This window comes from Mobula hypostoma, chromosome 7 (assembly GCF_963921235.1).
Source record: "Mobula hypostoma chromosome 7, sMobHyp1.1, whole genome shotgun sequence".
NCBI classification, from domain to species: Eukaryota; Metazoa; Chordata; class Chondrichthyes; order Myliobatiformes; family Myliobatidae; genus Mobula; species Mobula hypostoma.
The window spans coordinates 55,987,603-56,014,178 of NC_086103.1; the positions used below are offsets into that span (position 1 = coordinate 55,987,603).

The window sequence follows — 26,576 nt, forward strand, 5'->3', positions numbered from 1 at the left end:
AAGAGGAGTCATGGCAAATGATTGCTAGGGGTTAGATTCCAAAGAGGGTGGGAAAGGATGGGAGGCTTTGAGGAGGAATTGCAGAACCTAAAGACCAAAGGCTCCGTGCCAGTGATGGAAGATGCACTTGACCAGAATCTGATGAGGGCTCAGTGAAGATAAGAATAAGAATTTTGAAATGGAGTTTTTGATGGTCCATGAGTAGGCGATGGTAGTGAGTTCAGTTTCAGATGATTCATTTATTTATCACATTTACATATAAACATACAGTAAAATGTGTTGTTTGCTTTAACAATCAGAACAACCTAAGGGTATGCTGGGGCCACATGTTCTAGCACCAACATTAGCATGCCCATCATGCTCTGTTCATAGTTCAGAGTTCATAGATAATAGTGGACAAACAAGTTTTGATTAAGCACATGCAATTCTGCAGATACTGGAAATTCAGAGCAGTACGCGCCAAAAGCTGGAGGAACTCAGCAGATCAGACAGCGTTTCTGGAGGAGAATAAAACAGCTGATGTTTTGGCCAAGACCCTTCCCTTCCATATATACTGCTTGACCTGCTGAGTCATTGAAACCTGCGTGCTATGTTGTCCTGGAGAACATGACTCCTGCAGCTGTTGTATTGGGGTATCTGGATTGCTGCCTTCAGTCTGCGCTTCCTAGTAGTAGTCCTGGATTGCTGTAGGTTATAGGGGAACATGGTATACGAACAGTACAAGTCCTTCAGCCACAGTGACTCCTTTATCAATCTAACCCTTCCTTCCTACATTGCCCCCAACATTTTTTTCACCCATGTGCCCATCTAAGGGTCTCTTAAAAGTCCCTAACGTATCTGCCTTTACCACCAGCCCTAGCAGTGCTGGTGTCTGTGTAAAATAAACGTATGTCTGACACATTCCCTATCATTTCCTCCAGTCACCTTAAAATTATGCCCTCTTCTATTAGTCATATCTGCCATAGGAAGAGGGCACTGGCTGCCCACTCCTCATCATCTTGTATGTCTCTCATCCTCCGATACACCAGAAAAGAATGTCCTAGCTCACTCAACTTTTGCCCATAAGAGATGTTCTATAATCCAGGTACCATTTTAATATACAGTATATCCTCTGTACCCTCTCTAATCATACACATCATACTTGAACAAAGCACAATACTCCCAAGTGTGCTGTGAACAGAGCTTTATAGATTTTCAATATTATCTCACAGCTCTTGAACTGAATCCCCCAAATAATGAGGGCCAGCACGCCATATGCCTTTTTAACCACTCATTTAACTTCTGCAGCTGCTTGGAGGGACCTGTAGATGCGGACCCCCGTATCCATCTGTTCCTCCATACGACTAAGAATGCGGCCATTAATCTTATACCCTGCCTTCAGATTTGACCATCCAGAGTGAATCACTTCACACTTCTCCAGATCAAACGCCATCTGCCTCTTCTCAGCTGAGCTTTGTATCCTGTGGATGTCCCACTGTAACCTATGACAACCTTGTACACTGTCCACATCACTGCCAACCTTCATGTCATCTGCATATTTACTAACCCACCCTCCCACTTCCTCACAAAGAGCAGGGGTCTCAGAACAAATCCCTGTAGAACACGACTAGTTGTGGACCTCTAGGCAGAATTATGCTCCATCCATAACATCCTCTTCATGTGGGCAAGCCAAATCAATGCCTCCTAACTTTCTGAATGAGCCAACTGTAGGGAACCCTGTCAAATGCCTTCATAAAATCAAAATACACCACATTCACTGTTCCACCTCCATCAATTTGTTTTGTCACTTGCTTGAAGAAGTCAATAAAGCTTGTGAGGAATTACCTACTCGTCACAAAGCCCTGCTTGACTATCCCTTATCAGACCATGCTTCTCCAAATGCTCATAAATCCTGTCTCTTAAGAATCTTCTGCAATAGATTGCTACTATGTTTCCCAGGATTACCTCTGTTACCTTTCTGGAATGAAGGAAAAGCATTTGCCACCTCCAATCTTATGGTATTACTCCTGTGGCAAGTGAGTACGTATAGATCATGTCTGCTTCTAGCTCTCTTAAGTCTCTTAACCTGCTTCCTGGCTACTGTATAACTCAGGAACCTGCCTGATCCTTACTTCCCAAATCTTAAGTATGCTTCTGTCTTCCTATAAGTACTTGTGCAGTGGTCCAAAAATATCTGCTCTAAATATCTAACAGAAACAGAAGGGCCACACGGCTTGACTTTAGTAATAATGCCAAGAGGGAGGGTGGATGAGATGGATAGGAATTCTGCTCTAATCTATGCTGATCTTCGTCAGCAACTGCATGCACTGCCTCACAAAACATTTACTGTCAACAATAAATCTTGTGTGCTTTGCTTGTATGTTCCAAGCAGATGACCAAATTTGAGGCAACAATCATAATTTCATCTAATACCTTAAGTACAAGGCCACAGGCATGCTTTCAGAGAAACAACTCTTAGGAAATGGTCCTCTACTTTTATGGAATTTTCTTTTTGCAATAGTGACCAGAGCTGGCATTTTTGTGGGAATTACTTGTAATTTTGAGTTCGGTTCAGTCTGAGAAGGTTGCTGAGGTTATGTGACAAATGGACGAAAAATTGTATTTAGCTACATTACTCCAAAATGGGATTTGCGAACTTTGAACCCTAATGAAAGCTTGTACGTAAGTATTTTGTATAGGCTAAAGTTGGATTTTAGCCAATCTGCTGAGGCAGTGAACAATTTGAAAATAGTTTACTGAATTCTGGCTTGTGGTGCTGTGGTCAGATAGTTAATTTTAGAAGGAAGGTTTTTTTTTTAATGCTTCACTTTTTAAACAAGCGTGCATGTAAACACAAATGGGTAATTGTTTAGATTTCATTAAATAATATAGCTCTTCAATTTTGTGTGGAGAAATGGGAAATTGGTTTACTTAGTCTGTCAGTGTTTGGCAAAAGGCATCTTGGGCAAAAAGGAATGTAACTTGGAAGACATTGGGTAATATTTCTAGAAACCACAGATGTACGTTACAATTTACTGGGACAGTTGGAAGGAGTCTTCTTTACCACATAGTGGAAAGCTGAATTGAAGTATGAGTCAGTTCTTTGTCATGGATTTCTGCAGCTCAGAAATAGACCAGTGACTCTGTGCCCGCCATCTACCACCTATTATACAAATCTGGTTGCCATTCTCCCCAAATTCCTTTGAGCTCTTCTCCACCCCTCCCCTTTGCATTCTACCTCTTTCTTGTACAATAAGGAAAATTTACAGTGGTCGTATCTTTAGGATGTGGTAGGAAACAGAAGTGCGCAGAGGAAACTCTCATGGTCAGAGGGAGAATGTGCGAACACCACAAAGTGGAGACCAAAGGTAGGGATTAAACGTGGAACTGTGAGGGAGCAGCTCTATTCAAAGTTCAAAATGAATTTATTATGAAAGTACATACTTGTTTCTGTATACCGCCCTAAAACTCATTTTCTTGCAGACATTCACAGTAAAAACAAAGAAACACATTAGAATCAATGAAAACTGCACACAAGTAGACAAACAACCGATATGCAAAAGACAACAAACTGTGCAAATAAAAAAAACACATAATAATAATATATAAACAATAAATACAGAGGACATGAGATGAAGAGTCCTTGAAAGTGAGCCCATAGGTTGTAGGAACAGTTTAGTGATGGGGCAAGTGAAGTTATCCCCTTTGATTCAAGAGCCTGATGGTTGAGGGATAATAACTGTTCCTGAACCTGGTGGTGTGGGTCCTGAGGTTCCCGTACCTCCTTCCAGATGGCAGTAATGAGAAGAGAGCATAGCCTGGGTGGTCAGGGTTCTTGATGGATGCTGCTTTCCTGCGCCAGCTCTCCTTGTAGATGTGCTCAGTGGTGGGGACAGCTTTACCTGTGATGGATTGGACTTTATCCATTACTTTTGTAGGCAGTTGGCTGTGCTACTGTCCTCCTTACTTTCACACTCCAGTATATGTCTATGCTCACTGATGAGTGAACATCTATGTGTTGTATTGCCGAATACCAATGTGAAGCTGTGGCCCTCCTGTGAAAAGCTGAAGCAGTTTTAAGAAATAATTCCAGAATTGGAATATGTTATTGTAAAGGATTTTTTTTTTGCTTAAAGAAGCATACTTTGAGCTATTGTTTAAAGATCAGAGTATTGTACAGAATGAACCAACGCCTGAGTTTGGACATCTGTGTATGAAAATATTCACTGGAAACTTGAATGCTTACCTTGGAGGTGGGAAAGCACAGGGATTGCTAAGTTCCCAAGATTCTTTTTGTTCCTGATAACTTATCTCTAAATCTGCTGACAGTTGTGTTATCCAATGAGTATACAAATGTTTAGAAAGGGAATATTTCAGCAGCTCAAATCCTGGTGAATCTGAGATGATAATGGAAGAAGAAATTCTTAAAATTTCTAAGAGAGAAATAATGGAAATAGTCAATTACACTGAAGATAGGGGGAGTGCTTTTGCGATTAATCAGGTAGCCAGCAATTAGAAATGTGGAGAAGACAGAAACATTCTAGTTCCTTATTGCCTGATTTTGTTTTAAAGTTTTGAAGAATCATATTTCCAAGGGTGGAAGTACTCTTGGGCCCTATAGTAGCTACATCAAAGGTAACTGAAGATAAGAACTTTCTTGATGCATTGACAATCATTAAGCATCAGCGTGAAAACAGAAGTTACCTATGTTCCTTTTGAACTCGTTGACCTGGTTGCTGAAGGTAGGTTTGTGTCCATCAGGAATTGGTTGATGTTAATCTGCGTTCACTGAAAGTAGATGTTCAAAACTTAAAGGATCAAGTAGTTCACATTCTGTGTGACTCTTTTCATGTGCTTATTAAACCCAAGCTCATTTCATACCCAGTGAAATATTGTTGTAATATATGGATTTGCAATTTTCATGCAGAAACATTAGACAAAAAGAATGAATTAAATGATCATTGTTTTTTCTTAACAGTGGCACTAATCATTGGCCAATGGTTTGTGACCCCTTTTGCCTCTAAACGGATCTTTTGCATGGACTGAAGAAATAGCTGACCTTCCTTTAATATTCCTTTTTGAAGGCAACCTCTCCAATGTTCGCTCAGTATGGCAATGAAGTGCCAGTCTTGTATTATGTGCTTCATTCTCTGGGGTTAGGCTTAAATCCTTTAATGCCGAGCTAAGACTTCTGCTATTGATGCAAAACTAAACAGAAGGAAGAGTGAACACCATATACTTCCTTGTATGTCCAAAATTTGTTGTAGGATTAGCTGATGCATTCTGCAACCTCAAAACATGATCTGAGGTTTTTGCATCAATGATTTTCCTTGGCATCACAACAACAGAACAGCCTTGCAATGGCATCATGATGCTTGGGATGTGTCAAATGGAAGGATTGATATTGGGAAACTTCAGTTTTAAATGGGAAAACTCATTACTTAATCTGTTTTCAGAAATATGCTGGTACAGCTGTTAGTGATGCTGACACACCGCTCCAGGGGTTTCATAGAGGGGAGATAGCCAATGTAAAAAGGTGGAGGGAAGGGATGGAGCATGGACGAGCAAGTGGTAAGTAGATCCTGGGGAGGAAGTGACCACAGGAATAGTGCTAGAGGCTGGCAGGTGATGGTGGAAGTGACAAAAGGCTGAAAATTATGGAATCTTATCGGAGAGGAAGATGGAGCATGAGATAAAGGGAGCCAAGTGGAAAGGGCTGATGGCACTAGTGGAGGAGGGAAACCAGTGTAGGGTGATGGGCAGATAGTGAGTGCGAAGGAGGGGAAATGCTCCCCCTCTGTGCTTTATTCCTTGATTCCTGAGCTACCTGGCTTTCATTGCCATCCCCCCCCGCCCCATCTGCCTATCAGCACCCCCACCCTTGACCCCCTCTGTTTTTCAGTCGAATGAGGCATCTCAACCAAAATGTCTTCTGTTTGTTCCCCTCCATAGATGACTTACTGAGTGCCCCCTGCGAGCAGCTGTAGCCTCCTGCGTCTCCACATTGATCCTTTAAAGGACCTTTTCTCTTCATTTTGCTCATAATGTACTTCACAAGTCTCTTAGGATTCTCCTTCACCTCATCTGACAGAGTTACCTCATGCCTTTTTGCCTTCTGGGTTTCCCTTGTGTACTCCTACATTTTGTTCGTATTCCTGAAGGGATTTATTTAATCCCAGTGCCCTATAGTTGTTGAATGCTTCTCCCCGCCCCCCCCCCGCCCCCAATCAGAGCTTCAGTATCTCCCACCAACCATGATTTCCTATTCCTACCTGAAATGCCCTTTACTCTTAACTAGGTCATGCTCTCACTGACCTCTTCCAGTCTTTCTTTTAAAAGTCTCCCACTTGCCAAATGTATTGCAAGTGGCCTTCCCTAATAAACCCTTGCAAGTTCATCATATTTGCATTGCCCCAATTTAGGCCACTATTGCCTTTCTCCATAACTGTTTTTAAACTAATAGAATTATGGTAACTGGTCCCAAAGTGTTCCTCAATGCCACTTCCGTCACTTGCCTGGCCTCATTTCCCAATAGAAGGTCCAGTGTTGCACCCTCCCTGGTAGGGTCACCTACAGATTGTTTCAGAAAACTCTTCACCCCCATCCAAGCCCTTAGTACAACGGGGGTCCCAGTCCAAATAAAAAAAAACATTTACCTCCACCTCTATAATGCTGCAGCATCTGTGCCCTGGAACATTGAGGTGCCAGTCCTGATCTATGTTTTTGTTATGGCTAAAAAAAAACCCAGTCCCATGTGCAAATCTGTGCCCTGGGTTCCTCTGCCTTACCTGTCAGGTTTTCTACAATTCAGTATTGTACCCCCCTGTCCCATCTACTGAATTTGCTTGCTTTCAAATTGATATTTGCCTTAACTTTCCCATCTGCAATACTGTTCACCCCCTGCCAGACTAGTTTAAACCCTTCTGAGTAGCACTAGCAAAAACCTCTACGAGGATATTGGTTTCCCTCCAGTTTAGGTGCAATCTGTCCCTTTTGTGCAGGTACCTACTGTGGAAGAGAGCACAACGATCCATATACCCAATTCTCTCACTTCTGCACCGGTCTCCATGATCATATATTTAACTGTAACATGTTCTATTTCTTGCCTCACTAGCTTCTGGCACAGGGTGTAATCCTGAGCTTACTACCCTAGAGGTCCTGTTATAAATGTACTCCTAAACTCTAAATTCTCTTTGCAGGAACTTGTGTCTCTTTCTGCCTGTGATAATGGCAACATTGCAGATCATGACCTGTATATTTGTTGACAACATTGTAACACATATGTATGTTCAGCTTAATTATCAGGATTCAGACTGTAGGAGAATAGAATTTGCTTTGGAATTTTTTTCTCCATATTTACACCAAAATGCTGTGTTCCGGTGAATCAAGAGCTGCTACAGCGTAGTATTGCATATATATCATTTCTGTGTGTATAATTTACTGCTCTCACTGCTTAGAGCGAAGGTACCTGCTCAGACTTGGGCTAGATTTTAAAAGCATTCTTCGAAACATTAAATTTTTTAAAAATATAGCATTGGCATATTTAGTTAAATGCGCCAATACTATGTTTTCAAAAAAAAAAGGTTAATATCTGGAAGAATGTTTTGACCAATTGGCCACATTTAGTCAAAATTTTAACCAGGTGGCTTCACGTGTAATTACGGACCAGCTTTGAATTTGCCTAGCTAGGTATTCACAGGGAGCTTGACAGGAGCACAGATTCTTCGCTCTCCACTAAATCTGTTGATTTCTGTTCTCCAAGTCTACGATGTAATATATTCCCTGGGTCCTCACAAATCATGTGGAAGGGCACAAGGGAAATGCAAGCTCACACATACCCTCTTACAGACTTGAATGGAGTTGGTTCTGTCATAGAATGAAAGTAAAATTTCTTTCTCCCACCTTTCCATGCTTTCGTCAGTGAATACATTTGTGTATAACAAATCTTACTGTAAGTATGATTTGTACATAATTTGTTTGGGGGGGCTCAGGGGTAATGTGCATTGATAAGATCAAGAATAGATTCGCGTGGGAGTTTGAATTACATAATGAACTTAATTGAGTAGATCTTCAAATGCATACAGAATTCATCCTCATGATATATCCCAGTGCACCTGCCAGTTTGCTGAGACTGCAAAACAATTCATAAGTTTAACCAAAATCATTTTGCATGACTCTGGAATATCTGAGCAATTGTGAAAACGCTGCTGTAAATGTGTTGATTACAGATGATTGGACAGTCTGCTGCATCGTGATTCAAACTTTTCATGTCCAAATTAATCAATTTTCTGCATACGGGATATCTGATTGGTGCACAAACAGATGAATGTGGCCAGGTTTAAGCATGTACAAAGAGGAATTTTAAAATGGCACAAACACAGCAACTGGAAGATCACATAGTCATTCAAGCCTACTCTTCCATTCAATAAGATTTGACTGTAAGCTCATCTTCTCACCACCAGCAAGCTTTCATTGCTTTATAAGAATATATGGACTTTTTACTTTAAAAAAAACATTTGGAGACTTTTTGCTTCCTTTCCTTTTGTGTAAAGTTCAAAGTCTAATGACTTAAAGTAGTGATAAGACAGTGATTTTGAGTGTTAGCTGGAATATCACATTCTGGTCTCTGGGTATTACCAATAACTTCATTTTTTTGAAGGTCATGCTAGTAAAGTTGAAAATACAGAGGCTCCCCAATTTACAAATGGCTTGACTTGTGGAAATTAAATGATGCAGAAATTTTCTGTGACACTTTTAGGCACTTTTAAGCTGGTATTAGTAATAAAATTCTAATGTAATTCATTACTAACTTGATATAGCATATACACTCAGTGGCTCCTCTATTAGGCACCTCCTATACCTAGTAAGGTGGTCACTGAGTGTATGCTCATGGTTTTCTGCTGCTATAGCCCAGCCACTTCAAGGTTCGATGTGTTATGCATTCAGAGATGCTCTTCTGCACACCACTGTTGTAATGGTGGTTATCTGAGTTACTGCCACCTTTCACTCAGCTTGAACCAGTCTAGCCATCCTCCTTTGACCTCTCTCATTAAAAAGGCATTTTCATCTACAGAATTGCTGCTCCCTGGATGTTGTTTGTTTTTCATACCATTCTCTGTAAACCTCAGAGACTCTTGTGCATTAAAATCCCAGGAGAGAAGCACTTTCTGAAATAGACCACCCTGTTTGGCACCAACAATCTTGCCATGGTCAAAGTCACTTGGGTCACATTTCTTTCCCATTCTGATGTTTGGTCTAAACAACAAATGAACCTCTTTACCATGCCTGTATGTTTTTATACATTGAGTTGCCGATTAGATATTTGCATTAATAAGCGGGTATAAGGGTGTACTTGATAAAGTTGCCACTGAGTGTGTTCCGTTAGTTTAATAATAGATAATGTTCGTGTGATGAGTCACTAAAATGGAAGAATTATAACAAGGGTGTGTGGAGTGATGTGGTTTGGGTTACAATAGAAAATGGGCATTTTTGACTTGTGGAGCAATGTACTGACAGTTCTCATGCAAAGCCCAGGGAGCACTCGTAGAAACAACAGTTTACAATCTAGTATTATCACCTCCCCTGGTGCCCCTCCTTCCCTTTCTTCCTATCAGATTCGTCTTTTTCAGCTCTTTACCTTTTCCACCTGTCACTTCCCAGATCCTTGCTTCATTCTCCCCCCCCACCCCCATCCACCTGCCTTCACCTATCACCTTCCAGGTTGGACTCCTTCCTCTTCTCCCACCTTCTCATTCTGGCATCTTCCCCCTTCCTTTCCAGTCTTGATGAAGGGTCTCAGCCTGAAACATCTACTGTTTATTCCTTTCCATTGGTGCTGCCTGTTCCTCTTGAGTTCCTCCAGCATTTTGTATGTGTTACTTACAGTCTAGTTGTATTGCTCTGTGAGAATGTTTAAAGCCTGTGGAATTATTCTGAAGAGTTCGAACTTCATGCCAAAATTGTTATTGTGCTGTAGTATTATGAATGTTATATAAAATATGATCATCAAGCTTCATCTTTTGCATGTAAAAGTAAGTTTCTCCATGCAAGTATATTGTCTTGTTATTGATACTGGCCGCATATACCAACCATAATATTCACTTTCACAATTATGCCTATTTTAACATTTGTGTCTTGAGAATGTAGCTACAGTTCCTCCCTCTGTTCACATCCTAAAACATATTAGTCCTGTGCTTTACCTGTACGTCCCATCTGAAACCTTGGTGCAATTTGGCTGTGGGAGCTGAAGGTTATTATCAATTAAACCTAATGCTGCTTTTGCATGACGTTGCATTTCCTCCCTGCTATCGTTCTAAGAATTTTCAGCATTGTTATCATCCAGAAGAGATGATAAAGTTACTATGAACATAATAAATGCAGGTAACTGGGTGAATATATATGTGGACTTAAGGAGACATCAGGGACTATTTCAGAATATTGGGAGGTACAAAACCCATTGTTTGCTATTTATTGGAAGCATCTAACCTATAAAATGACCCTTTGGTGGCAATTCATGAAAGAGATGTATGTGACAAATCTTAGTGTAATAGCCCCAAATTCAGGGGCAGTTCATCTAGTGCTGTTAGCTTGCAACACTGATCTTGTAAGGTTCAAATCCAACCAAGAATATCTTATCAGCAGAAAAATGTGGAAATTTTTAAGTTGCCATAAAAATTCAGTTGATCCATTTATGGAAAGCAAGTCTGCCCCTGCATGTGACTCCAGTCACACACACTGTACATTCAATGCATATACAGTCTGATTTTCAGTCCGTGGGCATCCTAGAGTTACCCTAGAGTTTGCTCAACTTCTGCTTGATTTTGTCCTCCTAATGTGTTTCATATATTTTTACAATTTTTACCATCACAAATTTCAGAAGTTCAGTTAATAATGATTTGGTTCAATTCACACTCATTATAAACGAGAACACAGATAAGTCAATTTTAAATTGGTGAGAAATCTCTGCATGTATTTTGGGAGCTAGAGTTTGTGGCCCCACTATAATTTAACATGTGCCATATAAATTTAGATGTGTTCTTTTACATGAACACACACATCAGTACTTTAGTAAATACTATGTTTATAGAGTGTGTACAAGGAAGGTCATCCTTTTGTCAAGTTGCGTATATGAATGCAAGCGTGGCTTATCATTCATTCATCTGTTGACAGCTGAGGCAGATTTACCTGTACAAACAGGTATTTTGTGAGGTTTATGATGTTAAATGTATTGTTTAAAAGGAAAAATTACACGGATGTGTTAAATATGAGCCTTGCAGGTTGAGGATAATTTTTTCAGTAGACTGAATGTAGGATCACAGTTACTGTTGGTTAATTGACATAAAAAGATACATATAAGATGGGATAAAGCTTGTAATCCCATATTCTTATTAAAGTAGTTATTGTAATCACTGGAGCCTTGAAAAAATAGGAAAATACTAAATTCAAGGTATTTTATTTCAGTTAGCAGAACAATCACCACGAGTACTTTTTTGCAATTTCTTCAGTGCCTTTCCAGTTTAATTTTCTTGTATTCCTGCATAAATTAGTTTGCTCAGTACCATCTTCCTTAACTGTTGACAAAGCTCAAAGCAAATGCATTGATCGTGAGTCTGTTTTTCTTTTTAATTCCTATTTTTCTCTACTGTTGTGATTTCTCCTTCCCACACCCTATTTATCAACCATTCTTTTTTCCATCAACCTTGGTTCTTGTATGTTTCTCTTATTTCTCCTTTTTTTAAAACTGAGATTGCAATAATAACTCCATGCATCTTTAATTGAACATTGCATTCATGAATGAGAGAACATGCTTTGGACATTGCTTCTCTAGACAGTAATCATTTTGCACGAATTGATTTGTCACTTACTGTATTAATCTTTGTCTCTTGTTTCTACACACATGCACGAACACTATGGATAACTAATGCATCTCAAACTGCATCAGACTGTTCATAATCTTCCCTTTTAAATCTTATATCGTGCTCACAGCTGAGAAATGGCCCCTTTCAGCGCTCCTTGTCCGTGTCAACTGGGATACCCATCTACATTATCCCATTTGTCTGCATTAGCCCCATGTTCTTCCATGTTTTTCCTACCCAAGCACCTGTCTTAATGCCATTTAAACATTACAATTGACTGACACCACCTCCTCTGGTATCTCATTTCAGATGGCCTCCACCCTCTTTGTGGAATAAGTTACCCCTCCTTGTCTCCTTTAAATTTCTCCCTTCTCACTTTAAACGTGATTTCTAGGCTTATAATAAGCATCCAGCAAAGCAGAGCTAGAAAATGTCCTCTGCAGAGCGGAACTCTCACAGCTTATTTACAGTTATATGATGCAATCTTTTCTCTCTCAAACATAAGCAGTTCTTTTTAATGCTGCCTAATGCCTCCCCTTTAGCCCATTGCCATGTAACTTTTCTCCCCTTCACGTATTCTATTGTTTTCAAAAGCCGCTTTTTTCACCCACTTCTACCAATAGTTCAGTCAGTACGTTCCAAGTAATGAAAGTTTGCTGAATATTTTTCCCCTTTGTTATCATTGGTTAAATGTTGTAAATCTGCATTCTCAATCTGCAGTTCTCTCACCTAAAGTGCTTTAGCTTTATCTTACTTTGTCAAAAGTCATGATTACTTCCATAACTCCTGAGATCAACTGTGGCTTCTATTATCTCTTTGCATGTTGGAAGTTCTATACTCCTAGAGCTGTTTTTTTTAAAAAAAAATACGTCAGCAAGACATTGATGCCCACATTTTGTCTTGATATGCTAGGTGGGGCTTAACCAGTGTTTTATAAAGGGTTTGTAATTTCTGATTCTGTTCATAAAGGCACATATCCCACTTTGCTTGTAAATGCATTCTCATCAAGTATCTAAGCGTTTGGTGAATCTTCACACATTTTCTTATTGGTAGCTTTTCATATGATAATGGTTGGTTTTAACAATTAGGAGGGCTATTGTTTCTGTGCCTTTTTCAGTACCAAATGCTTCACCTTTTGTTCTGAAAGCTTAGAGTGAGAGGAATATCCAAAATGAAATACTTGTTGCATTTATATAAACGTTGGATTTCTCTGTGGTGTGGAAAAGGGCACGCTTGTTTCTCTGCACAAATACAACGCCTGAGTTGTAACCACAATCTCAGGAAAGCCCCAACCCTACAGCAACAATGGAATGAAATTGTCTATTTGAAATTACTTAGTGAATGTTTTGTATCAGAACTGTCATTCAAGGTGGCATCAAAGACTGACAAGTTAGTGGTGATTATTACTTTATCTTCTTTAGATAAAGAAAAGATTGGCACAGATCTGTGGGTGAACGTGAAGTGAAAATCTGTTACACAGTACGCCGATGTTTCAGTCGCTGCTCTTGGCTGTTTGAGGAGAACTGAAAACTATAAATACTGTACATAGCTTTTTTAAAAACATGTATTTATCCAGACAGTATGTAAATCCATATCCTTGGACAACATATGATGTGACATGAGTAAAGACTAACAATACAAAGACTAACAGGCAAACACGAGGAAATCTGCAGATGCTGGAATTTCAAGCAACACACACAAAAAATGCTGGTGAATGCAGCAGGCCGGGCAGCATTTATAGAAAGAGGTACAGTCGACGTTTCGGACCGAGACCCTTCGTCAGGACTTACTATCTCTTCTTTCAGTTAGTCCTGACGAAGGGTCTTGGCCCGAAACGTCAACTGTACCTCTTCCTATAGATGCTGCCTGGCCTGCTGTGTGTGTGTTGCAAAGACTAACAGGTTTATTTTTAACTAGTAAGACGCTGACGACTGTCATACTCCAGGTGTTGTCATGGACTTTTTGCCAAACGTCAACCTAGCCGAGATTGAAGAGCAAGTGAAAGAATATTTAGAAGGGTCACTAAATAGATTACTGACATTTGCTGAGATTGTTTCTGTTGATTATCTTCAAGGTTCCTATGTTGGTGCTAAAATCTCATTGACCAGTATCTCTTGTGAAAAGTTTTCCCTGCAGTGATAAATAATACCATTACAGCAAGAGTGTGACACATTTCCCAAGGTGCCTGGTCATGAAAGGAACGTTGTGAATAATTGAGGATGCTATTCCAGGCTGGTATGTGTTTTTGTTCTGCAGTGTCACTCTATAGCCAAGATAAGATTTAAGATGTTATTGTGAAACAGGACCTTCCATTCTAAACTGCGGTGCGTGTTAATGATGCGACGTAGACAGCACTTCTAACTTTACAATGGAAAGTAATAAAATGAAGTAGCTTCAAAACCAAAACTTGCTCAGTAAACTTGTAATGAAGGCCCCTCACCATTCAGAAGTGATTTTAAAGGATGTGAAATATTACTCTGATGCCCTCTGATGCCCCTATCGCTAAGTTTTGATAGAAGCTATTTATGCACACTGTGCTTGCGAACAACTTTATTTATTTATTGAGACGTGGCACAGAATAAGCCCTTCTGGCCCTTCAAGTCATTCTGCCTAGCAAATGCTGATTTAACCTTAACCAAAATACGGTACAATTTACAATGACCAGTTAACCTCCTAACCGGTACGTCTTTGGATTGTGGGAGGAAACTGAAGCACCTGGAGAAACCCCACACATTCCAAGGGGAGGACTTACAGACAGATGATGTCAGGATTGAACTCTGAACTCCACTCCGATCTGTAATAGCATGCGCTAACCACTACACTACCGTGGCGCCCTGTAGAAATAAGCTTTAAGTTATCTTGTTGAAAAGCCATATATTTTCTGTGGTGGAATATTTTATTGAATTGCTCTCTTGTTATGTGAGTGAACTGGCCCTTGGATTTTTTTTTGATGCCTTATTCTGTTAACATATTAGGTTGAACTTGAGCTCAAAGTGGGATGCTAAAATTTTCACCTGAAATTGCAGAGTTATGCAGATATTTTCAATTTCCATGTTGTTAACTGTGTTTATTCTATATGGCCATTGGGGAGGTGACTGCTGAGGTGAAATGAAATGCTAAGAAACCTCACTAAATGATAATGCAGGTGCCAGGAATCTTTGTTCCTGAGTTCATATTACTTAAGATTTTGACGGGTTATAATAACAACAACTGTGCTCACCCTTGTTTAGACGGGATAGTGCTTTTATTAACCTCAGAGATACCCGATTCCTGCACTGTTATAAGCTGTTTGACCAGTCAGTTTTGTTCTGCATTTGTAGCTAATCACTGTACAATGTACAGTCGGCCCTCCGTATCCGCGGGGGTTTGGTTCCGGGACCCCCCGCAGATGCTCAAGTCCTGTATATAAAATGGTGTAGTATTTGCATATAACATATGCACATCCTCCCGTAAACTTTAAATCATCTCTAGATTACTTATAATACCTAATACAATGTAAATGCTATATAAATAGTTGTTATACTGTATTGTTTAGGGAATAATGACAAGAAAAATAAGTCTGTACATGTTCAGTACAGACGCAACCACTATACCTCTTCCACAAACCCTGAGCAGTGAGAGTGGTGAAAAGCGAAAATAGCGTTCAGCGTTTATTTTGCAGCGAGCCGTTATAGAGGCAGTATGCACCCCGAGCAGCGAGAGTGGTGAAAAGTGAAAATAGCGTTCAGCGTTTGTTTTGCTGTCAGCAAAACAAACACTCAGCATCTCAGCATCAAGCCGCCATAGCTTTGAACTGCGTGAGATTTTCACTACGATTGACAGTGCTGCAATGATTGCAGAAAAGTATGACTTTAATTTTGAAAGGGCACGTAGGTTTAGGGCACGTTTGCAGGATGTTTTGAATGCTTACAAAGAACTATATGTTAGAAAAATGCATGAACCTTCCAGTGTGCTCACTGTCTTCCTGATTCTGACAAGTGAAACTACACTGTACATATATTATTTCTACGTTATATAGGCTGTTTATTTATCATATCATTCCTGCTTTTACTATATGTTAGTGTTATTTGGTAGGTTATTTTTTGGGTCTGGGAACACTCACAAAATTTTCCCGTATAAATTAACGGTAATTGCTTCTTCCCTTTACTTTCGGATAGTGGGGGATACCTGTACAATGGAAATGCTATGTAAATAGTTGTTACACTGTATTGTTTAGGGAATAAGAAGAAAGAGAGCGAACTTCCGGGTTTTTTTCCGATCCCGATCCACGGTTAGTTGAATCCGCGGATGTGAGGTGATTCAACATTGAGGTGGATTAAAATTAATTAAAGAGGAGAAGATGTCTGGATATCCAGCAAGTTAGGCAGCGTCTGTGTGAAGAGAAACATTTAATGTCCGTGAAATAGTTGACATGAACTGTAGTTCTGATGCTGTCTAATCGATGTAGCATTTTCCAGTATTTCCTGTGGGTAACTCCAATTTCTAGCATTTGCTCTTCTTGGGAATGTAAACAATTGATTAAGTTTAATATTTTATTGAGTAGAGAGCAACCTTGCATGTTCACACCAAGGCCAAGAAAGTGCACTAGTGACTCTACTTCCTCAGGAGACTGAAGAAATGTGTCTTGTCCCCTTAGATCAGGAGTTCCCAACCCGGGGTCCACTGACCTCTTGCTTAATGGTATAGGTCCATGGCACGAAAAGAAAGGTTGGGAACCTGTGCCTTAGATCCTCACCGTTTCGTAATCAATGCGCCATAGAAACCATCCTACCCGGAAGCATCAGGCGGTGTGGCAACTGCTCTGCTCATGATGCTAGAAACCAGAGAGAGTGCTGGGCACAGCTCAGTACGTCACAGAAGGCAGCCTCCCCTCCATGGACCCTGTGTACACTTCTCACTGCTTGGTAAAGCAGCCAACATAACCGATGACACCCCCCTCCACCTTACTGGGCAGAAGATATGAACAGTCTCAAGGACAGCTTGTTTCCCCCAGTTGTAAGACAATTGAACCATCCCCTAGTAGGATCAGATGGACACTTTACCTGGTTTTGACCTTGCACCTTCTAGTCTATCTGCATTGCATTTGCCTTATAACGGTAAGGGTTTATTTTGCATTCTGCTGTTGTGCTGCCTCAATACACCGTAATGAATTGATCGATACAGATGATATGCAAGACAAGTTTTTCAATGTGCCTCAGTGGAAAAGACGATCATAAAGTAATATCCCAATTTAAGAGGCCATGGAGAACATTAACATTGCAAATCTGAAAGACGGGCACTGATGGTGTGTTCATGTCCCGCACATGGCTGCTGGTGGAGTGAGACAACAGATCAGTTTTTGATTCCTGTGATACAAACAGTATTTACATCCACCGATATTGTATTGGTGCAAGATCTGAACTGGAAAAGAGGAACTTTGACTGCTTGGTGGTACCTGCCAATTTCCAATCCACTTTGCGGTAAAGATTTGGTTCCCTCTGGAACATAATTCCAAGTGGAAGTAAGCTAGGCCAGTTAGTTTAGTTTTGTAAGGATTATAAGAAGCGAAGTTAATGAAGCAGTGTCTGTGTGTGGGGGTGGGGGGGCTCCCACAAGCACGCTAAGTTGCATTTTGCCCCTTTACATTTTAACAGAACCCTCTGAGGTGTTTCCTTGGTTACTTCAGCTAAACTGGTGGAAGCCACCTGGTATGGCTGGAAGAACCGCTGACTCGATTGTGGCATCAATGGTCAAGCCTTTCTTTGTTGTCTGCTGCTGCCGTGGCAACTCATACCAGCTGTCTTTCTGGCAAAGGATTTATATAGTCTAAGGCTGTGGCTAAGAAGCAGATGAACTGACAACCTGTTATAACATGGTGTGCACCGTGCTGCTGACACTTCCACGTGACCCATCACTTCCACTGATCCACAGCGGTGGAGCAGACAGAAGGCAGGCAGTACTTTGAAATGCCCATCCACCAGATCCTAAAGACAACACTTTGTACCCCTCACTTTGATCATCAGAAATGCATTAAAAAAAAGCTCTGATCTTTCTGTTGTAATTAGTATATAAGTGTACTTCATGCAAAATCTGCATTTGCCTCAGCAATGATTTCTACAATATGATACAAAAGAATTGAAAACCAGGAACATGATGTCAGAGATGATAACAGAATCAAGCCTTGAAGGCAAGTGTAACTCTTAGCTTCTAATGGAGTAATGAATTGATCAGTATTGATGATATCAACATGAGCAGAGGCTTTAGGGAGCGGATAAGCTAGCTAAACTTTAAACAGCAAGATTAAGTTGTCAGGGAGATATTTGATGACAAATGTTTTTGCAAAGTTAATAGGAAGATAGGAAAGTAGGTACATGAAATCCCAATAAGGACTATAGTCTCATAAAAGTTTGAAAGTATGCTTTTCTGAAAACAGTCTAAATTTAAAGTAGTAAAATTAAAATTGTGATTCAATATGGAAGCATATTTCAAAACATGCAAGTTGTTACATGGAGAAAAGATATAAATTCAAAATGGAATAATAACTCCATCAGCAGGTGCCAGAAGTGGTGAGAATAAGAATTAGCTGTGATTTCAGTAAAATAATTGGTGAACACATGTACATTACTTCTAGAGATGGTGGGAATTAATGTTAGGAATTGGAAAGAACTTTTTGTTTTCCGTCCTGTGTATTGAAAAAATAAATTGGGAAGAGAACTGAGTCAGTGACTAACTGAAAACTGATAATGAATTGAGCATCTTGACAATTAAAATGGCATTTAATTGACATACAAATGTATATTCTGGTCTCTGTTAGTCATTGAGTGCACAATTGGATCTTTGTCCTATTGAGTCCATGCCCATCACCAAGCACCTATTTGCACTAATCCTTTCTTTTTTCCATATTCCCATCGACTCCTTCAAGATGCTACCACTTACAAGGCAGTAGCAATTTACAGTAACCAATTTACCTAACCATACCCATGATTGTGAGGTGTGAGAAATTCTGAGCACCCACTGCAAACCCATACAGTTGCCTTGCAGAACTTCGCACAGACTTCACTGGAAGTCAGGATTGAAAACAGGTTACTAGAAGTGTGAGGCAGCAGCTCTATGAGCTTACTGAAATTTTCTGAGTGAAGTAAGTTCAAAGAAATGAGGTTGTGCTGTATCTGTTACCTAAGACCATATTCCGAATTGGCATACACTCAGCAGCCACTTTATTTGGTATCTCCTGTACCTAATGTGGCTACTGAGTGTATGTTTGTGGTCTTCTGCTGCTGTAGCCCAGCCATGATAAAGTTCGGCGTGCTGTACATTCAGTGATGCTCTTCTGCACACCACTGTTGTAATGTGTGGTTATTTGAGGTACTGTTGCTTTCCTGTCAGCTTGAACCAGTTGACCTCTCTTCATTAAGAGATGCTTTTGCCCACAGAATCACTGCTCATTGGATGTTTTTGATTTTCGCACCCTTCTCTGTAAACTCTGGAGACCTTTGTACGTGAAAGTCCGAAGACATCAGCAGTTTCTGAGATACTCAAACCACCCCATCCGGCACCAGTAATCACTATGCGGTCAAAGTCACTTAGATCGCATTTCTTCCCCATACTGATGTTTGGTCTGAATGATACCTGAACCTTGTGACAATATCTGCCTACTTTTATGTATTGACTTGCTGCCACATGATTGGCAGATTAAATACTTTCACTAACGAGCAGGAGTACAGGTGTACCTAATACAGTGCATGGCAGCTGTGAGTGAGTACTCTTAGCCAAAGTAAATGACCTCCCATTATTTCCTACTATACTCCCTTTGCTATGTGCTCACCCATTCACCATATCTCCTTGCGGCTTCCGTGTCCACCTTACCTCTCACGCTTCCAATCAGCTTAGAGTCATTGGAGTTCTTGCACTTGACCTTCTTATCCAAACATCCACTGCATGCCTGTGCTGCAGCTATATCTAGAACCATCCCACTTCCTCTTTCCATACCAACTCTTGCACTATATATAAACCTCAGCTGCTTAAGTGAAAGATACTTTCACTGAAATCATTGAGTAAATCAGTAATCGAATGGATAACTAGGATAGCTAAACTAATCTTTTCTGTCTACACAATGTCCATATTCTTCTATTTCCCTCGTACACATGTGCTTATCTAAACATCTCTTAAAAGTCTCTAATCTTTGTGCCTCTGCCGTCACCCAGGCACCACCACTCTCTGTATATAAAAAAACCTTGCCACTCACATCTCCTTTGAAATTACCCCCTCTCACTTTAAATGCATACCCTCTGGTATTAGACATTATAACCCCCGGAGAAAGATATTGTCTGTCTGCTCTATCAATACCTCTCATAACCTAGAATTTTATAAAGCTGCAACATAACTCCCTGACTTTTGAACTTAATGCCTCGACTAACAAAGGCAAACATGCCACATGCCTTTCTCAACCACTCTGTCAAACTGTGCAGCCACTCTCAGGGAGCCGTGAACTTGGACCTTTAGCTCATCAACAATGTTATGGACCTTGTCCTTAACAGTGTACTCTATCCTTACATTTGACCTCCCAAGATGCAACACTTCGCATCTGGCCTGGTTAAACTCCATCTGCCATTTCTCCACCCATATTTGCAACTGATCTCTATCCCTTTGAATTTTTTTGCCAGTCTTCTACAACACTACCAATCTTTGTATTATCTGCAAACTTACTAGCCCATCCATCTACATTTTCATTCAGGACATTTATATACATGACAAACAGCAGAGATCCCAGTACAGGTCCATGTGGCATGTGGAACACCTCTAATGAGAGACCGCTAGCTGAAATAAGACCCTTCGACCTCTACCCTCTGTCTTCTATGGGCAAGCCAATTCACCATGGATCCCACGTATCTTAATTTTCCAGATGAGCTTCCCATGAGGGACCTTGTCAAAACACCTTACACAAAATCTATCTAAACAACATTCACAGCACTACCTTTATCAATTACCCTCATCACCTCATCAAAAGAACTCAATCAAGTTAGCAAGACAAGACTTGCCCCACACAAAGCTGTGTTGATTCTCCCTGATTAGGCTATGGCTTTTCCAAATGCTCATAAATCCTATCCTGAAGAATTCTCCCCAGTAATTTTTCTACCACTGACATGAGACTAACTGGTCTGTAATTTCCAGAATTATCCCTGGTTCCTTTTCTTGAATAATGGAACATACTAGCTACTTGCCAGTGCTCCAGTAACTCTCCTGTGGCTAGAGAGGACAGGAAAATATTGGCCAAGGCCCCAGCAGTCTCTTCTCTTGCCTCTCTCAATAACCTTTGGACCTATCCACCTTACTGCTCTATAAGAGACCAAACACTTTACCTTTACCTTGAAATGCCCTAGCATACTGATCTGCTCAGCACTGATCTCCCTATCTTCCACATCCTTCTCCTTGATAAATACTGATGTAAACTACTCATTAAGGACCTCACCCACATCCTCAGCACCTAGGCGAATGCTCCCCCCTTTATCGATGAGTGGTAAGTATTTGCGTTATATTTCTGATTGATGATGGCCCCGGTACAGAGGATGTTGAATGTGCTTCAGTGACGTAAATGCTCTTCAATATGAGGGGAAAGTGGATATATGTTATATTTTATCTTGATTGAAATAGCTATTAATGTGTAGAACAAAATGTTAATTGCATGCCTATTTTATTTATTTGCTATGGTCTATGACTTTATGGCCAAATTTTCTACCCGTCTTCCTTTTTTGGAAAGATTTAATCGAAGTGACCAAACACGAGGAAATCTGCAGATGCTGGAATTTCAAGCAACACACATAAAAGTAGCTGGTGGAACACAGCAGGCCAGGCAGCATCTCTGGGAAGAGGTACAGCCGACGTTTCGGGCTGAGTCCTGATGAAGGGTCTGGGCCCGAAACGTCGACTATTCCTCTTCCTATAGATGCTGCCTGGCCTGTTGCGTTCACCAGCTATTTTTATGTGTGTTGTTTTAATCCAAGTGAAATGTTTTTGCAGCTTCATCTACCTATTATTCACTCAAATTTGAAAACCATGGCTTTGATACCATTAGCAAGTCATTCAAAGACAAAATTTGGAGTAATTACTCAAGCCACATTTCCTTGAATTGAAATAGAATGTATGCTGATGTCTAACTTTTTAAAACAATTCTTTAATGGTCAACTGATGAAATCTCATCGATGAAAATCTTTGAACATCTATTGCCCTTCTTGTCCATGTGTATCTTAAAAGTTTTTGTGGTTCTTTGATTACATTGGTGCTTCCTGTGTTGTATATTGCAGAGCGACGAAAGTCCCAGTCCAAAGCGTCGGCGTCTATCTCATTCTGTCCTCGAGATCCAGAGTGCATCTCCTCTCCCGACGCCACCAATGCGACCATGGGAAATAACAGTGAATAGGCGGCCTCCCTCAGCCCCTTTCAACCAGCGACGATTCTCAGGGGAAAGGTGCAACACACCAGCACATCACAGGAGAAGGTAAGTGCTACATTAGTAATGGACCTCCAGTATCTTGAGGTATAAATGGTTGCTGTGGGCCTGTTCAGTAAAGGGAAGTGATCAAGAAAGATAACATTATTATCAACTTCAATGTCCAAACACAATTGCACTTTATTGTTTCTTTATTGGCTTACATAGGCATACACCTTAAAGGATATGCTTTCTTCTTTCTGATTTGGTATATTAGTCTGATAAATAGTAGCTTATACCTTAGGAGCAATCTGTGTTTGCTGTATACAATCTTAAATGGGGTACACTATTCAGTTGGAGATCAAACAATATTTTGACCTCTATGCCCTTTATTACATGGAATTAAAGCATTGTGGAGTAAAATCTAAAATTAGCTCGTTATTTGTTTGCAAGGTTTTGTGCCTTTACATAAAACTTCAAGTGAAAGGACGGCATTGGTCCAAGTATTTGATCCAGTAGTCTCTAACTTGCTTTTGATTGTGGAACAGCTTGTCTTCCCTTTATTGCTTTTAGCTCCCTATTTAAATCTGCCTTGGTTTGTCTGTTCCACTGTCCCATTATTAATCTTCCCAAAATGTCAAGTCTTTTATGTATTCGTGCTCTTATTTAATCAGTGTTCCTTAGCCTTTAAATCTTCTTATTATCTTAATTTTCCTAATCACGAGTTTTCCATGCCCATGAAAATCGGGAAGAAAAATCTTTTCAACCTCTGGCTCTGAGGGCAGCCATCTTTATTCTTACCTTTGCCCTTTGGACTTAGCTGAATTAGAATTAGCAGACGAGTTCTTTTCTGAGCACCTTCAGTGATACTACATCTTTCCAGCATTAGATGCATCATGTTTGTAAGTTCACCCCAAGGTGAAGATCTTCAATCTCTGTTCTACTTCCGTAAGCCTATAGGTCCATTATATTGCTTTTAAGTTTTCTCAATAGCAATAAACGAGCTGACAATAGAGATCTGAAAAACAAAAAGAAATTCTAGAAATACTCAAGAAGATGTAACAGCATCCACCAAGAAGGAAAAGGTTAATGTTTCAGATCAATGCCCTTTCTTTGGAAGTAAAATGTTAGAAAGCAAACCTGTTTTCAGTTGTAATTGCAAAGAAGGGTGAGGAGGTCAAAGGAAATGTCAGTAATAGTGCAGAGACTAAGCCGCAGGTGCGTGTGTACGCGCGCGCACACACACACCCTCCCCCTCCCCTTAACTCAGGACCCTAAATGTTGATCATTCCTTCGCTTCCGTGCACTGTGCCAGACGACCTGAGTTCCTCCAGCAATTGTATTTTGCTCCAGATCTCAGCATATACACCTCCTGTTCAGAGTTCAAAAATTTAAAGTAAGTTCATTGTCAATGTACGCGAATATCACCATATGCTACCCTGGGATTCATTTTCTTGCGGGCATTCATAGTAAATAGAAAGAATCACAATCAAATCAATGAAAATTGCACATGACAGAGACAGATAAACAGCCAATGTACAAAAGACAACAAACTGCAAATACAAAAAGAAAATAAAAAATTAGTAAGAATAAATAAATAAACAAGAAATACTGGGAATACAAGTTGTGGAATTCTTAAAAGTAAGTCCGTAGGTTGTGGAATCAGTTCAGTATTGGGGTGAGTGAAGTTGTCTGCAGACACACTCTTCACTTCCCGTCTGATTTTCTCTCCGAACAGGTATAAGCCTTCTGCATCCCCTGTCAACTGGACCCCCACCAGTTCTTTCCATTTAGTTTCTCGATCACAGGCACATTCTCTTTGTCCTCCTCCTTCCCTACAGTATAAAGATTGCTTGTTTTCTAACCTGGGTCTTTGGTTTGAAACATCAACTTTGTTTCTCCTTCCACAGATGCTAGCTGACCTGTTGAGTGATAGAAACATTTTCTTTTTATGTACTGACAGTGAGAATGGTATCTCTGTATTGCTTGTGGGAAATAGAATTCAGTGTTGAGTAGGGGGAGGTAAGGTGCTGAGAGGGTGAGGCCAGACAAAGCAATGAATGTGTAGTTGGTATAGAGAAAGGTAAAGACGGTGGGGGGGCGGCTGCGCAGGGGCTGTTATGCTAAAACAGTATGAAACACGTAGAGCTTACCACGTTGAAAATCAGTGGGGCACTAGAATATGGAGACAACTCAATGCATACTTATCTGGCAGGGAACCATCAGTGATCAGGAGGGCCAAGGTTCCAGGAGGAGGCTATCCCATTGCACTTCAGGTGTGCTGACGCCTGTGATATCCCCAAATGCAGGATATTGGCTGCATAATTTGTGGTAGTAGGGGGACTGTGTTCGTGCTATTGTTAAGTGGCAGATGGTGTTCAACCCAGATAAGTGTGAAATGGTTTGAAGACAGAATATAACATTAATGGTAAGACTCTTGGCAGTGTGGAGGATCAGCGAGATCTTGGGGTCCGTGTCCATGGGACACTCAAAGTTGCTGTGCAGGTTGACAGTGTTATTAAGAAGGCATATGGTATGATGGCCTTCATCAATGTTGGGATTGAGTTCAAGAGCCGTGGGATAATGTTAAAGCTATATAAGACCTTGGTCAGATCCCACTTGGAGTACTGTGTTCAGTTCTGGTCACCTCACTACAGGAAGGATGTGGATACTATGGAGAGAATGAAGAGGAGATTTACAAGGATGGTACTTTGATTGGAGAGCACGCCTTATGAGAATAGGTTGCGTGAACTTGGCCTTTTCTCCTTTTGAGCGATGGAGCATGGGAGGTGACCTGATAGAGGTGTATAAGATGATAAGAGGCATTGATCATGTGGACAGTCAGAGGCTTTTTCCCAGGGCTGAAATGGCTAACAGGAGGGGGCATAGTTTTAAGGTGCTTGGAAGTAGGTACAAGGGGAATGTCAAAAGTAAGTTTTTCACTCAGAGAGTGGTGATGCATGGAATGCACTGACAGTGATGGTAGTAGAGGCGGATACAGTAGGGTTTTTTAAGAGACTCTTAGATAGGTACATGGAGCTTAGAAAAATAGAGGGCTATGCATTAGGGAAATTCTACACAGTTTCTAGAGTATGTTACATGGTTGGCACAACATTGTGGGCCGAAGTGCCTGTAATGTGCTGTAGATGTCTGTTCTATGTTCAGATCGAAAGCAAGGAGCAATCCATTTCCTTGAGTTCTGAAGTTTTTCAAAAATTGAACACCATAAGTTTAAGGTGGTCATTTGTGGAAGGAATTTGTAGAAGAAAGATAAGAAGTGGACTATGGAATATGTTTTAAGGTGCATTGTTTCCGTTCTCTATCACATCAGAAACATACCCTTTTTCTCTTCATCCCTGACCTGCACTTTGCTCGGATGAAAGGGTTTATGACATGAAATGTTAACTCCTCTTTCTCATTCCACAGACACTGCCTGATCCATAGGTTATTTTGAACATTTTTTGGTTTTGTTTCATGTTTTAACATGTGTCCTTTCCTAAGTTTATGAGAGAGTATTGCTCAGTGTGGAGATTTTAGCCATGAGGGAAAGCGGGGGTGATCTTCTTTCTAACAGCAGGCAGAGAAAGTGGAAATATTTTATCAAGTAGCCTCCAGAACTGTATACATCGAAGAACTGGAAATTTGAAATTTAATTTGTATTTTGACAGACTTCTCGTTACAACTAGTAGTTCTGTTCATGCAGTATTGTGAGTTCCTCTGCTGAGATCTTCCCAGCAGGTCAAAGTAGCTAAGAGAAATGATTTAAGGATAGCTGATGTTGTGCATCTGGTTGTGCTGGGATGGTGAGTGGGTGGCAGGGTGAACTGCCCATCATAAGACGTCTAAGACAGCAAAATCTTGGGGAGGTGGGTGTGAATATAAATGAGTAAATTTCAAAATGAGATTGTAAAACTTGTGTAGATTCAGTGTATATTTTAAAAATCTTTTCTCTTTACAGTTTCAGTCTTTTTACATTCTTGCCGGTTTGTTGCAGTCCTCCAGCGCGACGCCAGTGGGGTAGGCGTGACAGACCTTTGCATAATCCCATCAACCAGGATGAAAGCTACCACCCTCCATATTTACAGCAAATGCCTATAGATGAAAACCGATCTTACAATCATACAAACCTATCACCACGTATGCTTCACCCAGCTGCTCATCCTCCGCAGCAAAATCCTGTAATGGTGGATCTGCACGAACAGGTTAGAATCGCTCCGTGTTCTTCATCGATAATAACGTATGTCATCAATGCCTTTGGCACCGTTCTGATTTCCACCCGAAAGCATGCAGCCTAATATTCTTTACATGAACGAGGTTTAGGGTGGAATAGCAGTTCA

At 40.5% G+C, this 26,576-nt stretch overlaps 1 protein-coding gene and 1 non-coding gene across 8 annotated transcripts in view; both read left to right on the forward strand.

The window, feature by feature from the left end:
* Positions 1-26,576, forward strand: part of rnf44 (ring finger protein 44) — a 161,110-nt gene that overhangs the window by 95,295 nt on the left and 39,239 nt on the right. For 6 of the 7 annotated variants that reach the window (XM_063053448.1, XM_063053451.1, XM_063053455.1 and 3 more), the window contains 2 exons: positions 22,115-22,308; positions 26,198-26,441. In XM_063053448.1, coding sequence (XP_062909518.1) covers positions 22,115-22,308; positions 26,198-26,441 — 438 coding nt within the window. The remainder of the gene's footprint in view (positions 1-22,114; positions 22,309-26,197; positions 26,442-26,576) is intronic. The other variant, XM_063053450.1, reaches the window with a different exon arrangement.
* Positions 24,440-24,603, forward strand: LOC134349969 (U1 spliceosomal RNA). Its single transcript, XR_010018788.1, has one exon. It is a non-coding gene; the product is annotated as a U1 spliceosomal RNA (small nuclear RNA).